This window comes from Quercus lobata, chromosome 12 (assembly GCF_001633185.2).
Source record: "Quercus lobata isolate SW786 chromosome 12, ValleyOak3.0 Primary Assembly, whole genome shotgun sequence".
Lineage (NCBI taxonomy): Eukaryota > Viridiplantae > Streptophyta > Magnoliopsida > Fagales > Fagaceae > Quercus > Quercus lobata.
The window spans coordinates 16,871,718-16,894,557 of NC_044915.1; the positions used below are offsets into that span (position 1 = coordinate 16,871,718).

The 22,840-nt window shown below is 37.0% G+C and overlaps 1 protein-coding gene across 3 annotated transcripts; it reads right to left on the reverse strand.

Annotated features, from left to right (window-relative positions):
• Positions 1–4,808: 4,808 nt before the first annotated feature.
• LOC115970970 (SPX domain-containing membrane protein At4g22990-like) lies at positions 4,809–21,688 on the reverse strand. 3 transcript variants are annotated; one of them, XM_031090612.1, is made up of 11 exons: positions 21,598–21,688; positions 19,135–19,193; positions 17,740–17,860; positions 16,525–16,836; positions 16,294–16,398; positions 15,671–16,125; positions 14,517–14,818; positions 13,991–14,178; positions 6,156–6,346; positions 5,929–6,062; positions 4,809–5,277 (listed from the first exon to the last, which is right to left on the reverse strand). In XM_031090612.1, exons 2-11 carry the CDS (start codon positions 19,185–19,187, stop codon positions 5,039–5,041), a joined length of 2,100 nt encoding a protein of 699 aa, XP_030946472.1. In that variant the 5' UTR covers positions 19,188–19,193; positions 21,598–21,688; the 3' UTR covers positions 4,809–5,038. The 3 variants fall into 3 exon arrangements, with proteins under 3 accessions (XP_030946472.1, XP_030946471.1, XP_030946473.1); XM_031090611.1 differs by lacking the exon at positions 21,598–21,688 and adding an exon at positions 21,253–21,591; XM_031090613.1 differs by lacking the exon at positions 21,598–21,688 and adding an exon at positions 21,253–21,591 and having other exon boundaries at positions 4,855–5,277; positions 13,991–14,169.
• Positions 21,689–22,840: the final 1,152 nt, after the last annotated feature.

Here is a 22,840-nt window from a genome sequence, read left to right on the forward strand (position 1 = left end):
ACGCCTTCATATTCCTCCCAATCTGTGACTCAAACATGCGCATCACCATTCTCTGATACGTGGATCTTGCATTTTTGAGGCCAAAAGGGCATCACTCGATAATGGTAGTTCCCATTAGGAACATGAAATGCCGTCTTCTCCTGATCAGGTAGTGACAGTGGTATCTGATGGTAACCATGGAAGGCGTCCAAGAAACTCATCCAAGGATATCCCATTGTGGCATCCACCAACTGGTCAATTCTAGGAATGGGGAAGGGGTCTTTTGGGCAAACTTTATTCAAATTAGTGAACACTTTCTATTTTTTTTCTTGACCACCACAATGTTAGCCAGCCACTCGAGATAGAAGATCTCCTTAATAACTCCAGCTTGCTTCAACTTATTTACCTCTGTCCTTACTGTCTCAGCGTGATCTTTGGATGATCGTTGAGGAGGCTGTTTACGTGGCACAACCTCTGGATTAACATTCAGTTGGTGACATATAAACCCAGGGTCAATCCCTGGAATATCATAAGTACTCCATGCAAAGACATCAAAGTTGGCCTCCAGAAACTTCACCAACTTTGCTCTTTTTAGGGGTGGCAACTAAGATCCCACTTGGAAATAATACTCCTAATCCTGTCCTATTACCACTTTCTCCAGCTCCTCAGTAAACTCTTTAGATGTCCCAGTCAGCTGCCCCCCTGCAGGGCCCTTTAGTTGCTATAGGAATGGATCTTTAATCACCGCAGGAGGATCTGAAGGCTGCCGTGTAATCGATGACACCAAGCATTGCCTAGCTGTGGTCTGGTTATCCACCAACTCTCCCACTCTCCCCTGAGTAGGATATTTGACCTTTAGATGTAAGGTTGAGGACACGACACCCATAACGTGAAGCCAAGATCTGGCCAGAATAGCTGTGTAGGGGGAAAATGCTTCTACTACAATAAAATTAACCTGCACCTCCTCATCCCCAGCTTGTACAGGCAATCTTATCATTCCTCGGGGGACCACCATTCTACCGTCAAAGCCCATCAATGGTGAATCATATATTTCCAGGTCCTCGGGTTTCAAATTTAATCCCTTGTACAAATCAGGGTACATGATCTCTACTCCACTTCCCTGATCAATTAGCATCCTCTTTACATCATATCCCCCAATCCTAATGGTTACCACTAGAGTGTCTTCGTGTGGTTGGAGAGTTCCCTACTTATCTTCCTTAGAGAAACCCAAGGTAAGGGTGAGCATTAGTCTAGCTCTTTTAGGAACCTAATCACCGGCCTCCAGGTCATAACCTCCATTCACGGACATAATCCTAGTAGCCGAGCCCCCATTATTCCTTATCCAATGTTGGCTAAGGAGCGTTATCCCTGTGAAACTCAGTACCTGAGTGTCCGAACTGTCCTGTAGGCTAATGTAAAAACCAATTAAGCTTCCCTGCCCTTGCCAATTGACTCAGGTGATCTCGTAGGGTTCTACAATTCTCTGTAGTATGTCCTCTGTCTTAATGGTAATGGCAATAAAAGCTTTAGTTTCTCCTAGATGAGTCCCCGACCATCTTATTGGGCCACTTAAAATAAGATTCATTTTTAATTTTTTCCAGTATTTGATACACTGGCTCTTTAAACAATGAGTTGACCAACTGAGCTCCCGCGGATGACGTTTGATCAGGAAACTCCCTTCGGGGGCAATTACCCTAGTATCCTCCTCCCCGAGGATCCCTCCTCTTTGGGAACATTTTAGCCTTTCCTTTTCCCTGTATTTTGTCCTCCTCTATCCGTTTATACTTATCTATAGGATTCATAAGTTGGCGCATGTTCAAGGCAAACTTCATTGTCAACGACTTCCTCAATTCGTGCTTGGTAGGGAGCCCAACCTTGAAGGTCGTCACGACCACATCCTCAAAGTTTCCATCAATATCATTATATGTTTCCCAATGTCTGTCAAAGTAAGTCTTAAGGGTCTCTCCTTCCCTCATCGCCATAGATAGTAGAGAGTCTACTGGCTTGGAGACCCTGCTGCATGTTATGAATCTTGCCCCTAATGCCCTCGTTAGCTCCTCAAAAGACCCCACTAATAATTCCTCTTTGTTTTTTTGATAGGTAATAAGACTTTTATTAAAAAAAAATTGAACATCATGTTCATGATGGTGAACACTTTGAACAATGAAACAAATACAAGAAGATCAAGAGCTAAAAGAAATAAAAACTAAAAAATCAACTACAGCAGTACAATTTGTACACCCCCAAATATGAGCCCAAAGAAACAGAGTACGAAAAAGTAAACATTTTAGATGTTCCAAAGTTCTCGCCTTGTCTTCAAAAATGCGAGCATTATGTTCTTGCCAGACTAACCACATTAAACATGCCGGGACCATGTTCCAAATGATTGAAAGATGCTTTCCAAACCAGATTCTCCAAATAAAGAAAAAAGATTTCACTGACCTTGGCATTACCCATTGAATCCCAAACACTGCAAAAACTTCACACCATAAGGCATGAGAGAACTTACAGTGAAGAAGAAGGTGGTCCACTGATTCCCCATTACAACAACACAACAACACAAGCAACACCTATTAACCAAAAATTGACATTTCTTAATAAGGTTGTCAATAGTGAGTATCCCATCATTAGCTGTTGTCCATAAGAAGAAAGACACCCATTTAGGCACCTTAGTACACCATATACATTCCCAAGGAAAGGCATTAGTTGTAGGACTAGATAGTAGCTTATAAAAAGAGCGCACATCAAAAACACCAAATATAGTCAATCTCCAGACTAGTTGATCATCCCCCTCACCCCTTGGCATAGAGGAATAAATAAACTCAAAGAATGAGTAGACAGTGGTTGCCTGCCAATCCTGAGGACCATGACGAAACAATAAATTCCAAATCCTACCTCCTTCTGAATTTGATACAACCAAGTCAGAGACCCATACTTCTTTAGAAACAGAGCAATCATACATGGAAGGGAATAGTGCCTTCAAAGGAGTAGGCCCACACCATGGGTCATGCCAAAAACTCACACGGCTACCCTCCCCCACATTAAACAAAATCTGGCTAAAGAACTTCTCTGTTCCTTCTTTAATACTCCTCCACATCCCATACCTGTGAGCACCTCTTACCCCTCTAGTGCACCAACCTCCTCTCACCTCTCTATATTTGTCTGCTATAACCTGACGCCATAATCTATGATTTTCTTTCCCAAACCGCCACAACCACTTCCCAAGCAAAGCCTTGTTAAACAGCCCAACTCTTCGGATTCCCAAATCACCACATTCAACTGGCAAGCATACCTTATCCCAAGCAACTAAAGGATATTTAAAAACATCCTCTCCTCACTAATAATTCCTCTAAGGCGTCAAACCAACGCATAGCCACAGGTCCAAGACTGGAAGGGAACACTTTGCATATGAGAGCTTCATTGTTAGCATGAATCGCCATCTTCTGATTAAAGTGGCTAACATGCTCCACGGGATCCGTCCTTTCATTGTAAACGGCAAACGTCGACTGAGAAAATCGATGAGGAAGTTTGGCCTTGTTAATCCTTTTGACAAAGGATGACTTAGAAATCTGCTATAAGGTCTTACTCATTGCATTATTCCCCATGCCATGGTGGGAAGACCTGTTCTCACGCTTATTACTGCTCTTCTCCCACTTGTCTTAACGCAAAGAGGCTGAATAGGACTCACTAGATGGAGTTCTGGACCTGCGACGATATGAACGGTCCCTGCTTCCCCTGGAACTATCACTTGGTGGGGAGGATGGGCTTCGTCTTTCACGTTCCCTGCGCCTCAACTTACGGCACAAGCGATCTATTTCTAGTTACAACTTCCGTGTCTCCTGATCATGCGAGACATAACTCCTAGTCTTTAAGTGACTTCGCTCAGTATACTTAGTGTGGTAAGACTCCACCATAATGCTTGGGGCACGTTGCCCTATCCCTCCTTTGCTCCAAGTTAACGAATTGATTCTTCCTTTGCAAGCCAACTGACTCCTCCCTATCCTGCCTACGTTAGCCATAAATACTTAGGACAAATCCACCACACCTTGTTGCTTCCCACAAATGACGCCAATTGTAAGGACCAAAAAATCTAGCAGCCCAGGTCCACTTATAATAGTGGATTGAACAATTCAACCTTGGCCCAAATCAATAAAATTTGTAAGAGATGGAAACAAACAACTAAAAAGAAGGGGGGGGGGTGCTTAGGAAGAAAATAAGTAAAAAAAGACTAATATTGTCAATTGGATGAACCATTTGTTTCATACAAGCTGGCCCGAGAAGGCCACATTTACATAAGAAATATTACTATTCACTCTCTTTTCTCTCAAACCTAAAAATATAATGACTAAAATGAAACATTTCAAAAAAAGATGAACACCATTTTTAAAATAGGATAAAGTTTAACCACAAAATTTTACAGTACTATATATTTCGAAAATCTAACCGTTGGATTACATGTTCTTTATGCTTTTAATATACATGTCAAATTTTGTGTCAATTAGATATTGTTTACCATATAATCTATAAGATTATATTTTATATATAATTTTAAATTATAAAAAATAGCAATTTAAACAATTTATTGATGATATATCTTTAATTTTCTAGAAATTTTGCTAGCATGCAGTATAAGAAGAAAATGTAATTTAATGATCAATTTGTCAAAATTTACCTTCAATAAAAAGATATTGAGTAAGGTTGTAATCTAAGGTTACAACCAATTTTGTAGTCAAATTTTGTCCTTTAAAATATGGGACAAAGGTTGAAGAGTAAATGTGCAATTAAACTTAAAGGAAATACTCACAATTTTCCATAATTCAGCTCAAAGGTGTTTATAATTTCGTAGTTTAACCGTGTGCAAAGATAGGAATTCTCTAGACTTGCAACTTTCGGGGCCTCCATAGCAGAGGACTAGTCATTTATTAAAGTCCAAATTGTAGAAGAAATCAATGAGCTTATTTTCTTTTAATGTACAACAATAATGATACAAGAGATACAAAATAATGAAGAAATAGAGATTTAAGGGGACGGGCATTGCATTGAATCAAAAAGTTACTAATCAATAGAGAGAGTTGTAGGTAAAGCAGGTGGCAACAATTGAGGATATGCAAATGAAGAGTGAAGGAAGTAGGGTGATATTCAAGAGTCTACTCTCGCTCAAGTACCCCGCCAAGGTTATTGTGCCATCTGCAATCACTCGTGCAATTGTCCCAGCTTCTGTTGAAAGTAGTCCACCATTATAGGTTCCACGGGAAAGCCGGGGTGACATGACCCGAGAGAGGAGTGCCAAGTTGATACCTGGACCAATGATTGAGGAAAGTTGTAACATTTTATTTTCAGGATCCTAAGAACTTGGCAACAAATTCAAATATTCATAGAGAGTATATTCTGGTACTTTAGCACACAAATCAATACAGGATTTTTAAAGTCTATACCAAACTGTTGTTGGGAATGCACCACGAGTTTTGGAGCTGGTAAATGTACAAATTTTTTTTATAATTATGAGGTACTGAGAAATGATGCATTTACTAAACATGAGACAATAAGACATGATGCTTTTTTATCTTGAAAATGGAGAAAATTTAACTTTAAAGAATCACAATTGAAGAAGTCCGCCCACACTTGTATTAATCTATAAACTGAAAATATTTTAGCCTGAATTCATTCATGAAAGGTAGTGGAATATCATAAAGCTAATGGAATTGACAAAATCGAAACTTAAAAAGCCAAAATAATAATAACCCCGCAATTTGGACTCCAGCCTATTTTTTTATTTTTTATTTTTTCACTTCTTGAGGAGCCACCACTTCCTCTACTTGTCCTAAAATGCATCGATTAAAATTTTCATTTCAATTGGAATTTGGATATTCATCACGTGCAATTATACTCTTTCATACATACTATTCATTATCACAAATAACAAAATAATTTAACCAAACAATATCTCACCTTCAAGTACTTCAGCAGAAACAAACAAGATGAGTCCTGAGCAGACATACTGAGGCACAGAATATGGAACTATTATATGGAAACTCAGGAGTATGCCTATGAAAACCATAATTTCAGATGCCAATAAAATTTGCCTGCAATCAGATCAATGAAAATTAATGCATTGGCAGTCTCTGAAAAACATATCCAGAACTTCAGATAAATATTAAGTTAATGTTAATAATTACCTGTCTTCAAACATGTTGCTTATGTAGTTTCCAACAACAATGTTTACTGGAAGAACTGTGAGGCCAAGGGAAGCAAGAAAAATTGCCACCGTGCCTGTAGACCACTTAAAGTAGTATGTGGTAACGACACTAGATTCTGAGAGTAAAATCTCCATTACGTATTTGAGCATGAAATATATCAACAACTGAACCTGATGAACCATAGAGATTCAATTAGAGAATGTGTAGAAACTCAGCTCCAACCAAAAATTAATGTCAGAGAATCGCTATTGAGAAGAAGATTAGGTTCTCAATGATTTTAGAGTCTGTCCATTGGCTTGTGCTAATAAAAACATGACATTAACCAGAAGTAATTGGACTGGATTTTGATATTTTAATCATCAGCAGGTCAATAGTGAGGTTCCACTTGACAAGCTAAATTAGGAACAAAAATTTCTGATGCACAATGTGCAATCTGATTGGATAACGTATCTAAACTATCTGTTAATCCCCTTTTTAATGTAGCGGGGAAAAAATCAGACCAGGTTTTAATATAGAAGCAAAAATACTTATTCACCTTCTTATTATATTTCATGTAAAATCTGGACTTCTAGCTTCATTGTAATGACTAAGTGAATTTGCAATATTGATATTAAGCAAAATAAGAAGTTCATAAATCCATAAACATAATATGTATCAGCAATGTAGTATAAATTTAAAAAGCACATATATTGGCAGGTCAAACTTAAAAATATTTTTTATTTTATTTTTTCAATTTCGACAAAAAAGGAAGAAAAGTGAAGGTGCTATGATGCAGGACAGGGTAGAAGAAAAGAGATAAAGGTAACAGTAGATAAAGCAGGACAAATCCTAAGCTCACCACCTAGAAATTTCCTGAAAACCTTAGGCATTACCACCTAAGGGTGCTTGGCATCAACACCAGACCAGAAAACATTCACCTATCAAAAAAAATTTCTAATTCAAATTGTACTTCATGATCACAAAGGCCACTATTTTAATAGGACTTCCAGGATTACATCAATATGGAAAGTTCTAATCATGCTACAATTAAATCCCATAAAATCCTAAATCAAAATAAAGACCGAATTCAAAAAGAAAACTAATTTAAAACTGAAGAATAAATTCTGAAATAATTTTGGTGCTCCTTGCATCATACTTCCCTGGTTGGAGAAAACTCAACCTCAGGTTTTGAAGTGCTCAAGGATAAGAAATTTTGTACTTGATAATTGCAATAACTCTTGAAGCACATCTGGCTACATTAAGAACAAATAAGCGTTTTGTTCCACCATGTTAAATGCTTCTGGAATGATAAAATCAATGGGTGGAATAAATGATACAAACCTCTCCTGTTCTATAGGAAGCAACATCAAATCAAGCTTCTCTACTTCATCGCTCACGGAGGGTTGATTAGTATTGTTGGCATCAAACTCAACTTTCATGTCATATGAATCCTCTAAATATTTGCTCTCTTGCTGAATTTTTGCCTCATCAAGTCGTGATTCTTCAACAGGTTGAATTGGATCTACTACACATGGTTTAGGTGGTACTAACTGTACACCTGTGGCACTTTCATTACTTTTTCATCACAAATTTGTGGTGCCTCAATATTATTGGGTGGAGACCATTATTTTGCCTAGTTGGGCTTTTATACCTAGAGCTTTCTTGGACTGTTTCTTCAGTATGTCTTCCAATGTTACTGGGATGAACTTAGGACTAGAAAGTGTTTTGAGCACTCATCTCATCTTCTTCAAATTGTGCCACATAACCAGTAGCGGGTCTATCTCACTAACTTAGATTGTTTCTTTGATCGAAAAAGTTACCATGATAATATTGGACAAATCTCTTTTTTTTTGATAGGATGAAGTAATATATTTCTCTCTTGAGTTTTTCTTTCACTTCTTCCCAATTGGTTATGGGAGGCTTGTCCTTCTTAAACCCAAGGTTTTCAATATCCTTCCAATAGTCCCTAGCTCACCTATTAGTTTCATCTTGACAAACCTAGCCTTTTTTATATATGTTGGAATGGCTTGAATTGTCAAACTTAGAGGCTTGACATTAGCCAACAAGCCATTAAATGGCTTGCATGCCTATGACAGAAAGTTTGGATGATATTCTACCAAATATCATGCATGAAGAAATACAAGAAGCTTGCATTAAATGTTGTCTTCATGAATTGTCAAAAAGGCAAGGAACAACACCTGACATGCAAACCAAATTAATGCTTTCTTCTTGTAGCTGAAATGGATGACTCTTTGGCAATAAATGCTTGCCATTTTCTTTGACCAAGTAAGTCTCATGTGCTGAAACTATTGGTATTTCGGCTGAATATCTAGTTATAAATAGATGGTGGGTATGAGAGAAGAAGTAAGTGGGCCTCTACGTGAGATAGCAGAAAAAGGAAAGAACTTCTTCTGTGTGTGTGCACCAGAGATAGGAAATTAAAAGTATTCTGCAACTCTTGTCTAAATACAATAGGGTGTTCTCTATTTATTTGTGAGAGAACTAAGGGTGTATTTGGGATTTGGCTTTGTGTGAGAGTGTCTTCAAGCCATTGTTGTAATATCCAAAGTTATAGTGAAAATTTATTCTGCTACCTTCTATAAACGTAGGCATATTACCGAACCACATAAATTCCTTGTGTCATATTTTTCTTCTCTCTCTTCTTTAACCTTGTATAAACAGATTATTTCATGATTTTTCACAACTGGTATCAGAGCTCTAGGTTGATTTATTCAATGGAGATCAACGCTTCTATTGCTAAGATAGATGTAGTTAAGTTTGACGGAACTGGTAACTTTAGGTTATGGCAAAGAAGGGTGAAAGATCTATTGGTACAACAAGGTTTGGTGAAGGCTTTGTATGGGAAAGCAAAGAAACCAGAGACGATGACAGATGACGAATGGGAAGAATTCGATATGAAGGCAATTAGTACAATTTGACTATGTCTGGCAAACAAGCTTATGTATGATGTCATGGATGACGTGTCTATTGCGGCTATATGGTTAAGGTTGGAGAGCTGATATATGTCCAAGTCCCTCACAAATAAACTTAATCTTAAACGAAAACTGTACAAGCTTAAGATGGTAGAGGGTGTGGATTTGGCTTAACACATCCACACGTTCAATGAAATTATCAGTGACTTGTTGTGGATTGATATAAAATTCGATGATGAAAACAAGGCGATGATGCTTCTATCCTCCTTCCCAGCTTCCTATGAACATTTGGTTACAACCCTACTTTGGGGGAAAGAGACTCTGGAATTTGAAGAGATCTCAGGAGCCCTCTTGGATCACTACCAACAGAAGCAAAATTCGGGTGAAAGTTCTGGTGAAAGGCTTATGGTAAAGGGTAATCAAGATTGTGGAAGGAAGAAAGACAGGGATCACAGTTCTGCCAAGGGACGTAGTAGATCAAAATCCAAAAGCAAGACAGGAAAGTGCTACAAATGCCAAAGAAAGGGCATATTAAGCGAGACTGTCCAGAGTGGAAAAGAGGCAAGGACAAAGACAAGGAAGGGTCATCAAGATCTGCAAACATTGTGGCAGCAAATTCAGATTTAGATGGAGATATGCTTTCTGTTTCATCCAATGCCAACCGGCTAATCGATTCTTGGATTCTAGATTTAGCATGTTCTTTCCACATGACTCCTCACAGAGATTGGTTCGACACTTATAAGTCGGTTAATTGTGGTTCTATTCTAATGGGCAACGATGCTACTTGCAAAGTTGTTGGAATAGGAACAATTAAGATAAAAATGTTCGATAACGTGGTGAGGAAATTAGGAGAGGTACGACATGTTCCAGAGGTGAAAAAGAATTTAATTTCATTGGGAACCCTAGACTCTAATGGCTATTGCTATAAGTCTGAGAATGGGTTAATGAAGGTATCAAAGGGTGCTATGGTTGTGATGAAGGGGCAGAAAATAGAAGGTAATATCTACAAGCTATTCAGCAACACCATTGTAGGTGGAGCTGCTGTGGTGACTGAATCTGAGCAAGATGATACACTCTTGTGGCATATGCGACTAGGGCATATGAGTGAGCGTAGTATGAGGGAATTGCAGAAAAGAAATCTGTTGGCTGGAGCTAAGTCATGTAAGTTAGATTTCTACAGATATTGTGTCATGGAAAAGCAATCTAGGATGCGATTCAAAACAGCCATGCACAAGACAGAAGGTATATTGGATTATGTACACTCTGATACCTGGGGGCTAGTGAAAGTGGTCTCTAAAGGTGGAGCTCGGTATTTTATGAGTTTCATCAATGATTATTCTAGAAAGGTTTGGGTTTACTTCTTGAAGAACAAGTCCGAGGCATTTGCAAAGTTCAAGAAGTGGAAAGCCGAAGTGGAAAACCAGACTGGAAGGAAGATTAAGTGTCTAAGATCTGATAATGGCACTAAGTACAAGAATGGAGAGTTCTTGAAGTTTTGTGAAGAGCATGGTATCAAAAGGAACTTTACGGTACGAAGAACACCTTAACAAAATGGGATGGCTGAGAGACTTAACCGGACAATTGGTTAGATAGCTAGATGCATAAGACTGAATGCTGGGCTACCTAAAGTCTTCTAGGCTGAAGCAGTGAACATGGCTTGTTACATTCTCAACCGATCGCCTAGAGCTACGCTTGATGGGAAAGTTGCTAAAGAGGTATGGATAGGGAAGAAGTTGATTACTCATTGATGAGGATATTCGGGTGTCCAGCCTATGTTCATATTCCCATCGAAGAAAGGTCAAAGCTTGATTCAAAATCCAAGAAGTGTATTTTTCTCGAGTTCGAGAAAGGAGTAAAAGGGTACAAGCTTTGGGATCCAGTGGCACAAAAGGTGGTGATTAGTAGGGATGTGGTGTTTGACGAAAAGTCCATGATAAAAGCTTTCAGAAGGGAAGAAAAGTCTCAGGAAAAGGGAAGCAGTAGTGACAGCAATAGATCAGTGGTGTAGGTGGAGCTAGATGAAGTGAAGTCTCAGCTAGAAAAGGAACCTTACAATAGTGATCAAGAAGATCACAATATGATATCAAAACGGCCTAAATGCAACATAAGACCACCGGTCAGGTACGGTTTCGAGGATCTTGCTTCTTATTGCTTAGTAATCAGTAGCGAGGATCCTTCCACTTTTCAAGAAGCAATTGATAGCTCTAAAAGGGACAAGTGGATGGAAGCTATGGTGGAGGAGATGGAGTCCTTGAATAAGAAGAAGACTTAGGAGTTGTCAGAACTTCCAAAGGGAAATAAGCCAATAGGTTGCAAGTGGGTGTTCAGAAAGTAGGAAGTAGTTTCAGAAAAGGAAGGAGAACGGTTCAAAGCACGATTGGTAGCAAAGGGATATATTCACAAAGACATGGGATTGACTACAATGAGGCTGTGGTCAGGCATACTTCTATCAAGGTAGTGCTGGCCTTGGTAGCACATCAGGATTTGGAATTGGAACAACTGGATGTGAAGACGGCATTCCTTTATGGGAATTTGAAGGAAGAAATCTTCATGGAATAACCAGAGGGGTTCAAGAAACCAGGTACAGAAATCTTGTCTGCAGATTGAAGAAGTCACTCTTTGGGCTTAAACAATCTCCCAGACAATGGTACAAGAGATTTGATTCCTATATGATTTAGATTGGTTATACCCATTGTGAGTATGATTGCTGTGTATATGTTAAGATGCTTGATGATGGTTCTTATATTTTCTTGTAACTGTATGTTGACGACATGTTAATTGCTGCTAAGAGCACATGTGAGGCTGACAGGTTAAAAGCTTTGTTGCGCAAAGAGTTTGACATGAAAGACTTGGGTACTGCTAAGAAAATTTTGGGTATGGAGATTCGTAGGGATGGGGAGTCAAGAAAGTTGTGGTTATCTCAGAAGAACTATATCAGAAAAGTTCTTGAAAAATTCAACATGCAAGATGCTAAGCCCGTGAGCACCCCATTGGCGAATCACTTCAAATTATCTAGTAGTCAATGCCCAAAGAATGAAAAAGAAATTGAAGACATGTCAAAGGTTCCATATGCAAGTGCAGTTGGGTGTTTAATGTATGCGATGGTTTGTACTAGGCTGGATTTGGCTCATGCAGTGAGTACTGTCAGTAAGTACATGGCAAACCCAGGTAGAGAGCCCTGGAATGCAGTGAAGTGGATATTCAAATACCTGAATGGAATCGCAGGATATGGGATCTTGTGTGCAAGGCAACATGGGGATAATTCAGTGGTAGGATATGTGGATTCAGACTATGCGGGCAATATAGATGACAAAAGGTCTACAATAGGTTATGTGGTCACACTGTCAGGAGGGCCTATTTGTTGGAGATCCACACTACAATCCCTAGTAGCCATGTCTACTACAGAAGCTAAGTACATGGCGGTAGCTGAAGCTACAAAGGAAGCACTGTGGTTGAAAGGGCTAGTCAAAAAGCTTGGTTTGAACCAAGGAGGAGTTTAGTTGCATCGTGATAGTCAAAGTGCCATTTACTTGGCAAAGCATCAGGTTTATCATGCTAGGACAAAGCATATTGATGTGAGATTCCACAAGATAAGGGAGTTGATTGTCACAAGAGAAATTGTTTTTGAGAAGTTTGACACTTCAGAGAATGCAGTTGATATGTTGACGAAGCCGGTTCCTACAAACAAGTTCAAGCACTGCTTGGACTTGATCAGTGTTTGTGGCTTGTGATAGCCCATAAGGGCTAAGGTGGAGGCAATTGAAGAGTTTAGTTTGTGAAGTTTGATACAATTCAAGCCAATGTGGAGATTTGTTGGAATGGCTTGAATTGTCAAACTTAGTGGCTTGACATTAGCCAACAAGCCATTAAATGGCTTGCATGCCTATGTCAGAAAGTTTGGATGATATTCAACCAAATATCATGCATGAAGAAATACAACAAGCTTGCATTTAATGATGTCTTCATGAATTGTCAAAAAGGCAAGGAACAACACCTGACATGCAAACCAAATTCATGCTTTCTTCTTATAGCCGAAATGGATGACTCTTTGGCAATAAATGCTTGCAATTTTCTTTGACCAAGTCTCATGTGCTGAAACTATTGGTATTTCGGTTGAACATCTAGCTATAAATAGATGGTGGGTATGAGAGAAGAAGTAAGTGTGCCTCTACGTGAGATAGCAGAAAAAGGAAAGAACTTCTTCTGTGTGTGTGCACCAGAGATAGGAAGTTAAAGTATTCTGCAACTCTTGTCTAAATACAATAGGGTGTTCTCTATTTATTTGTGAGAGAACCAAGGGTGTATAGGGTTTGGGTTTGTGTGAGAGTATCTTCAAGCCATTGTTGTAATCTCCAAAGTTATAGTAAAAATTTATTTTGTTGCCTCCTGTGGACGTAGGCATATTGCCGAATCACGTAAATTCCTTGTGTCATATTTTTTTTTCTCTCTTCTTTAACCTTGTGTAAACAGATTATTTCACGATTTTTCACAACAATATATGATAAATAAACCTGATCAAAGAATTGATTCACCTTACTTAACCAAGTGATGAGGATCCATGGGTCTAGACAACCATCAAATGTAGGTGCCAAGATTACATTAATATTGAAAGTTCTAATCATACCCCAACTAAATCCCATAAAAGTACAAATCACAAAAAAGATCAAATTCCAAATTCAAATTTAAAAAAGAAAACTAGTTCAAAATTAAAAAATTAAATTCAGAAATAATTTTGGTGCTCCTTGCATTATATATATATATATATATATATATATATATGGACAGAACAACAAAACCATGTTATGTCATTATGCTAAACTAATTTTTGATGTCAATGATGACATTAAAGATATAATTATCAATTTTACAAAACTCATATAAAATTCTGAGTCAATCACATACCTTTACGGAGGGTGTAAGTAGTCTATACGCTGATCGAATTGAAGTTGCTGGTTGGCAAGGGTCCTTAGAAGCTTCTTTGCTTTCATCACATTCTTGCTCGCCACCTTCATCTTGTTGCTTGTCTTCTGAAGAACTAGCAAGCAATGGCTGTTTAAGTCCATTCTCAAGTGCATCATTCTCTACCACCATTGTCATTCAAGATCCACCATCAGAAGTAAGCATATTGAAGAGAGAACGTTATTGTCAAAAGAGATTTTATTTATTTATTTTATTTTTTATTAACACGTAATAAATGATCATGTAAACCACCAGTATGAATGACAGATTGACGGTGTGGTTAGTAATTTAAATTTTTGAAGTTTATAGAATAACAAAACAATTTTAAGAGTAAATATTAGATAACTATGTTCACATTAAAGGTTTAATGCTTCAATAGTTCAATTTACAGCCTCCAAATGATCTAACACAGACAGAATCACATGTGCAAGATATCAACCAAAAAGCATTACCATCTAAATCAACATACCAGCATTAGATTCCTGTGGTATATGATTCTCCTCAATTTCACGAGAAGGTTCTTTAAATGAGATCCACAACCAAATTAAGTACAAAAGCCAAGCAACAGCCATAACCCAGCCAGGCAAAGTTTCCTGATTGAATGTAAGCTTGTAGATCTTAAAATTAGTTTGAAGCAAACCAGCTAGAGCTGGACCACAAGCCATTCCAAGAGCACTAGCACTAACAAAACCTGCTGATGCCTGCATGCGGATTTTTTGTGGTACACAATCACTGATATACCTCCGGTTAACAGCTCTAGCGGAACCCAGTCTGCAATTTGAGAAGAGTGACTATGTCAACACATATCATGAGGTATAAATAAGAGTCATCTAACCAAAATTTAAGCTATAATCATAATCTATAAATCTTACCACCTTACACTATTTCTAGTTTTCAGTTCAATCTGAGTCCTCTAATCATAATTTAAGATCTAATGCTGCACTGCAGTGTACAAAAATGAGTTTCTTGTCAATTCTAGAACCAATAAATGGTTTTCTAGTTTTTTTTTTCTCTGACCAGACAATAAAATAATATGGTGGCCTCAATAACAGGGCAGAAACCAATCTTATTGCTTGTATTTTAATACCAAATAAAAGCCTGAGTATAGCTAAACAGTTTGGTGAAATGAGAATTTTCACTCACTATCTGACCAGCTTCATGCTGCCTTCTTAATTTGAAAGAATTAGGCCCCATCATGCTTTTTCTAAAACCCATAATTTGGGTACTGAGTTCAGTGCAGGCTTCAAGACCTGACACCAATTAAAATTCTCCTTGAAATATATGCACGTGTGTGTGTACGCCTGCGCAAATATACAACCTAATCTAATTTGAAAATAACTGATAAAAATATTTGAATGTCTCCTCTCTGTGTGTGTGCATGCATGCACGCGTGCATATGTATATAAATTAATTTTTTGCAGTTATGCTGAGTTATAATATTTAAATTTGATCTTTCGTATTGCAATAAAGTAAATAAGAATGCTATTCCCTTACTAGAATGTTGCACTCCTCATGCAAAGCATGTGCAGATCCACATAGTCTCTCAATAAAATGCACAAATATCACATGCTTGAAGTTATTCCTACCAAGTAATGAGTCCAGAGGAAAAGCAAGACTACTTACCCACAGAAAAGACGTCCGATTAGGAGAACTGCTATTGAATTAAAATCATAAGCCAATGCGTACAAGATGTTTCCCACAAAAAGAACTACACTGCTAAATACAAGAGGTCTGAAGTATGTTTTATTTGACCATGCACTAAAATAGACTGAGGAAAACACCTGCGCAACAGCCATTGCCCCAATTACAATACCACAAACTGTTGCTGCAGCTCCAAGGCTCAAGGAGTAGTCATCTGCTGTAGGGACAACAATATATGTATTGACCATATAAAGAAATGTGTTCACTAAGTTCAAAAGAAGTGACAAAAAATGGTAGTTCTGATCATCAACTTGTTCCTCAACAGGAGTAGGGAACTCTTCCTGCATAATGAGTGCATGTTGTGCCAAAAAGTTGAGGAAATTTGTTGAGTGGGTTAACCTGTCCACAGCTGCTTTTATTGAATCAATGACAGGATCCTGTAGATGAAAACTAGTAAATACCATATTAAATCACCAGTCTTATGGCTGCTTTCCAACCAAAAATATATAACTACAACTCATTCAGTGATATATATATATACACATTGAGACAGAAAAAAAACCATGAAAACTTGAACAGGTTGCATTGAGTATACGTAACAGAACCTCGAGGGGAAGAGCGGACTGATCATATATTGATAAGTAGCTTCCCTGACGGTCCTGAAGTTCATGAAGATTACGTGATATGGCTCCCACGACAGCCCCTATTCCCTGCAAGTTCCATTCATCCAGGGAAAAAAAGTTTTTAGAAGTATTTTTGAAGTGTTTAAATGTTCAAATAGGAAGGTTAGCCAAAAAATAAAAAGAGGAAATAGGAAAAGAACATCAACACATTACCACATGCTTAAACACTTGCTGCAACTGGGAGTACGGATGATTTGCACGAGTCTTGACATAGTCATTAGTGAATCTATAACCAAAGCGTTTATCAAACTTCTTCAGTATCTTACGCAGACCAATAGCATTTACCTCAACAAAAAAGAGAAGCTTTAAAAGATCTTGTCCCACTGCTCTATAAGCTTGTCGTAATTCACATATTTGGGATATTTCGGGCTGTTGCTGAAGGGCATTATGCTGTTCATCAAGTTTAGCTAGCCTGCTTGCAAGTAGCCCTTGTTGCTCCAACAGAAAAAGGACAATCTTCTCAATCTGAAATATTAAGAAGAAATTAAGTAGAAACCTTTCAAGGTCAACCTCAAGTAAAGAACAACAGAAGTTAAAACATCCATGATGGCTGCACATGCAAGAAGTTCCTGCTTCAATTTATTTTTTTAATTCAATAGTTTCAAGGGGGGAGGGGGGATTTGAACCCTAGATGTCATGAACACACACCAAGAGGTGCCAACCAATTGAGGTACAAGGCTCTTGGCAATATATATTAGGCAAGCAATACAATGACAGACACACAAACTCGTGAATTTATACATGTATATGTACAGATATGTAGGTATACATCAGCACAAGAGCCTCTGCAACTTACAGCACTTCCATAGTTTGAACATATCTTGCATTGTCACCAAGACAGTAAGAAAGATACAAAAGTGAAACACAACCATTAAAAAATACATTTCTCAAGTTTGATCCTATGTAAGGGTAGCTTCTTATGGACATCACACAGTTCATTGCATGTCTAAGAGGCATGACAGAACTTCCATTTTAATTACCAGAACATCACATGTTTCCTCACTTATCTTAAAGACTGACAGATCTTCCAACATCACTCCCAAAAAGGTAATGAGGTTCATTTTAAGAAGTTGATTCCATTAGAAAACCTACTACAAATTAACTATAAAAAATGCTCATGCTAATCAATGTTCAACAGCTCAATGGATTGCTTAATCAAGCATAATGACAAGGTGGATGCATGATCCACAAACCCATCTGCCAAGAATTCATCTAGAGTTAATGAACCTATAAACATTTTCAGTATATATGATATGTTGAAACTTCAATGTGCACTCCGTTTGACACAATGCATGTGTGATTCAATAACCAAATTGTGAATGACAGAGATATAGACAAGACACAGATAAAAACATGCACACAACATACCTGATTATCCAACATTCTTGAGAAATCCTTGAGAACATGCCGGCGATCTTGTGTCCCAACTTCAATTTGTTGAGCATATTGTTTTACTTTTTTCTTCATCAGTTTATAGTTGATGTAATATCTGAAAGAAATAATAAATATGAGTATCGACAGTAGGATCCTAATTACAATGAAATGAATATGTTGTCCAATTTAATATTTAGCAACAGGTTGGAAATCTCAACTTTGTATTAGTGTATTGTTTATAGGTGTGCCTACACTAAGTTGGAGAAATATGTATGTCAGTGCAACTTCTTTGTTTTGGTTGCCTTCAAACAAAAAGATTGATAAGAATCTTTAAGGAAGTCACATACAAGGTATCATATTTAGCAAAACAGGCTTTTTGTCAAAATATTATTAGCTATTTCTACAGAAAGATTGCACCCCCTAAAAGCTTTTAATTTTGAAGGTATCATTTCAGCAGGTTTTGTGTCTTTTGTGGAGAGCAACTAAATTTTGGAATGAATGATTTTTTGTGCAGCAATTTACAACTGGAGTCAGGCAATGGACTACACAAAGCTGTGTTTGCAGCTTCAGATCAAGGTCTGGTTAAATACTGTGGGATAGGTTGCTGCCACCTGCCACTTTCAGAGGTAATGTAAGGATCAAGAAATTGTTTCGGCCACTTTCATATATTCCCTCCATCCCAAAATAGACAGGGTGATTGCAAATGGCATGTAAACATAAAAATCTTCTAAAAATGCCCTTAGGTGGGCCAAGAAGAAGCATTTTTGTTTGAAGAAAGGATGATTCAAATTTTAAGGGTGGTGGATTCAAATGTAAGGATAATATAGGAAGTCAAATGGATAAATAATTTCACTGTTTAAAACTCCCATATATTTTAAGATGGCCCAAAAAGGAAACCACTCCTGGAGGGAACAGATCAACAGAACAATTGAGAGTTTATCAATCAGTAATGAGATAAGGTTTCTATTGGAAAATGTATGTAAGTAGTTGTCAGGAGTAAGTGAGGGCCGAGGGCATGCTGTGGACATGTAGATCTGTTGTGTGACCTTGGGGTTAGTATCTTGGTTGAAACCGTTGTATTCATGCCTTTTTCTCATTTTGCTATCAATAGGTTTACATGCCTCCCTTAAAAATCTACAAGCTTTAAATTGATTGCAATAGATTGACAAAAAATCAACTCATTTGAGTTACAACGGCCATTAGACAAGACGAACAATTTACTATCTTATCACCATGACTTATTCATAAGTAGATAGCATAATGATGTATCCAAAATTCATTGTATACATTTTCTCTTTTCTAATTTTTAAGAGAAAGCTTTCTTGAAGAAATCAGAATGAATTAAATTCTAAGCAATGCAAAAAATTATATATATACATTTCAACATACCCTTGCCATTCTAGAATTTGTCTTTCCTTCAACTTCTTCCCGAAGGCAACCATCTTTCACTACAAATAAAGTTATATATACCAATGTGAGAAGACGTCTAGAAGTCCACAGAAACATATACAACAGAAGTTTGCATTTCCTGGTTACAATGATACCGGGAGCTGTTCCAGCATTAAAAGATAATGAGAAAAGAAAACGATAACAGATATAATTTGTGTATTATGTTGCCATAAAACTTCTCGTAGAACCACCACGTTTCTACTGGCCTAAAATTCAGCTCTCAGGAATAAAATTATTAAAAGATTCGAAATATATGACTACTTCAGTGCTGTTGTAGACCTTTTACCATGTCAGAGGTATAAAATATAGTGCCAGACAGTCATACACAAAACCTGACAGCTACGATTGAATAACATTTTGTGCTTGAGGGCAAAATGTGGTCTCCTCATTTCACAGATTAAACAGCACAATATCTCTTCTTCTTTTTTTCCTAATGACTAATAGGCCAATATCTTTTGTATTGAAAAGAAGTAAAATCAATTAGTACATACATGTATGCTATTTTACATGGAAGCCTTAAAATTAAGTAAATCTGTCAGACACATGACAGAGCCATACCTTTTTTTTTCCCTAATGAATAATAGGCAATATCTTTTATTTTGCAAAGAAGTAAAATTGATTAGTACATACATGTATGCTATTACATAGAGCCTTTAAAATGAAGTAAATCTATCAGACACAACTACATGTTCACTTTGAGACATGTACCTAAATGGAATACCTGACAAATGAAGATATAAATACTACTTGGTTTACTAGAATTCCAAACTTAAAATGCTCCTAAAGTGAAGAATTCATCTTGGGCAAAATGTCAATTATCTCATGCGATAGAACAAGATAACTAGTCCATTTTACAGATAAACAAACTCCCGTATGTCCTAACAATTGGAGGTTAGACAAGTCGAAGAACCAGACATACACCAAATCCTCACGTGTACGTAAGTCCACGCAACATAGCATTTCAGACAGATTGAAAATCTACAACTCCACTTTCTTATAGAGCCAGACAAGCACAATTAACAACATTGAACACCTTACATAAAACCCAATTCCTAGATAGTAAAGAACTTACATCTGACCTTTTTTATCCAAAAAAAAAATTATAAACTATTCTTTGGAAGAAAAGAATAAACATGAGAATCCAGCCCCTGAAAATTAATCTTAGCTAGCTGCAACACTAGACTTCTCAACTCCCAATCCCAACTCGATACAAAACCCGCCACTTTTCCGTATTATTTGAATACTGAAAACCTTTCATAAAGCCATAAATTGGGCATGTAATTGCCGTATCAATCATGATATGAGTCCAACTAAATCCAGCTGAAAAGGATAGCGTGTTTAAATTTCCTTTCTCCCAAACAATTAATTTAAACAAACCTCAGTACTGTTCTTATTCAACTGAACAGCTTATCGGTTTATCAGTCAAACTTATCATGTCTTACACAAAGTTTATGTAAAGCCACCAATTCCTAAATTTATGATAAGCCATCAATCATTAGAGCTGTGATTGCTAATCAAATTAGCATATTGACTAGTCAGCTTAATCTAATTCCGTGAACATGTTTACCATTATCTCGTAAAAACCGCCGAATTTGACCAAGCCCATATCAAACAAATCCAAATTAATCAAGTTCTACTATCACATAGTCAGCTATTTCAGATTCACAAACCATACTCATTAAGAAAAAAAAAAATTTAATTAATTAAATTAAAATCTTCACAGCTATGAATATAGTATATATTATTCCGAACAATATACCAGTAAGCTAAATATTATGCTCAAATTGAAAATTTGAACTGCAGAGAAGTTTTTCGTTCCTGCTCTGTTTGGCTGCCGAGAAAAAGAAAAACGAAAACTAGTTTCTTAACTAATACTATAGTCTTCTTTGATAGGTTTCCTATAACTTAGAAAACCTGAGACGCGGAATTTCAAAATTCGAATCTCGTTTTCTTTTTCTAAGTTGCCAAACGGAGTACGAATTCAAAGAAATCAAATACATAAAAAACAACAAATAACTAAATAAATACATAATAATTCGTTCATAGAAAATGCATTACCGAAGTGAATTTCGGAAATCTCGCTATAACGCTACGAGTCTGAGCACACGAAACGAAACGAAACGCAAAGTTTGTTTGTTTGTTTGTTTTTGTTTTTGGTTATATATAGATGACCATCAACGAACACAGCTATAGCAATAACAAGCTAGCAGCAAGACGTAAACAATGGAGGAAGCATATTCTTATTGGAAACCAAATGGAAACTGTTTTACGAAGCAACTCTCGACACGAATTTCGGAAACATTTTGTTAAGAAATGGAGATTCGGGATTCAGAGAGAGCAGAAAATAGTGCTGCGTTTGTTTGATTGAATGAGAATATCTGAATATATATAATATATTGATACCTTAAATATAAAAGGGGTTGAGATTTTGAGAGGTGGTAGAGTTGGCTTCGCTCTGTTTTTTCTTTCCATACAAATTACAAAGAAAGAAAGCAAGCTGTTATCTGTAGGTACAAGCACTAGATTTGTTTGGGATGGAATTGGAATTTTGGAGAATGAGTGTGGGCAATTTGGGCAAAATGAAAGATAAGCCCAAAAACAAAAACAAAAAATCAACAACAAAAAACAAAAAAAGTGGGCCTTTGTCTCTAGTGATAATGAGGTAGTGTAGGGTTGGTAGGAGAGTTTGGAATCTCTGTGAATGTGATAAATAATGAGGGGTCGAAATCAACTTAGGAATTATTATCTTTTAGACCTTCATTGCCCTTTATGTATAATAACAATCCAATTATTGTGAGAGCACAATGAGAGTGTGTGGATTGTGAGAGAATGATGAGAGTGCTTTATTTAGATTCGGTTTAGCTCTCTCGGGACTGTTCAATATATATATATATATATATATATATGTGAGATGGGTTCACGTTACTCCTAGTGTAACTTTACAAGAGTTACACCTTTTATATACCATTGATTACTATTAGATTTAAGGGTTAAAAAACACTCATAGTAATGTCATTATTACTCTCTAAAAATTAATAATTTAGGTATTAATTTTTATTATTAAAAAAAATAAAAATAAAAACCACCGCATTAACTTTTTTTTTTTTTTTTTCCTTCCATATCATCAACTTTTTCCTCCGTATTTCTTTTTGCACTATACTTTTAGGCCTCCACCATTCATAAAATGCTCAAGATTAAATGGGAAAAATGCCAAGAGACCCTTGAACTTTGGAGTAGTGATCATTACACCCCTGAACTTTTAATATAGCCAATTTAGTCCATAAACTTTACACATTTTCCAAATCAATACATCTATTACTTTGCCGTTTAAACTCACTAATGGAGCTCACGTGAAACTCATGTGCAACTAGATCGCTAAAGCTAGACACCCAAACCAATGGAGAGAGAAAAATTTGGATTCAACGGTGATACAGAGAGAGAGGTTGAGGCTCGCCGGACTTTGTGCTCCCACAACTGCTCGTTGTTCATGTTGTTGATCTCACCATCCTTGGCTTCCATTGTTGTTTCATGGTTTCCTACAATAACTAATAAATAAATAGGCACAATCTGGACCATTGAATGGAATCAGTGATAAATTGTACTCCTCCATTTAGAATTGCTCTTGACCTCCATATATGTACCTGTT

Coding starts and splice junctions, on each gene's coding strand:
- LOC115970970 (XM_031090612.1), bottom strand. CDS start 19,187: ATGGTTGCCTTCGGGAAGAAGTTGAAGGAAAGACAAATTCTAGAATGG. Junction 16,126..16,293: donor AGTCCGCTCTTCCCCTCGAG/GTTCTGTTACGT, acceptor TTTCATCTACAG/GATCCTGTCATTGATTCAAT. Junction 6,063..6,155: donor AGCAACATGTTTGAAGACAG/GTAATTATTAAC, acceptor ATCTGATTGCAG/GCAAATTTTATTGGCATCTG.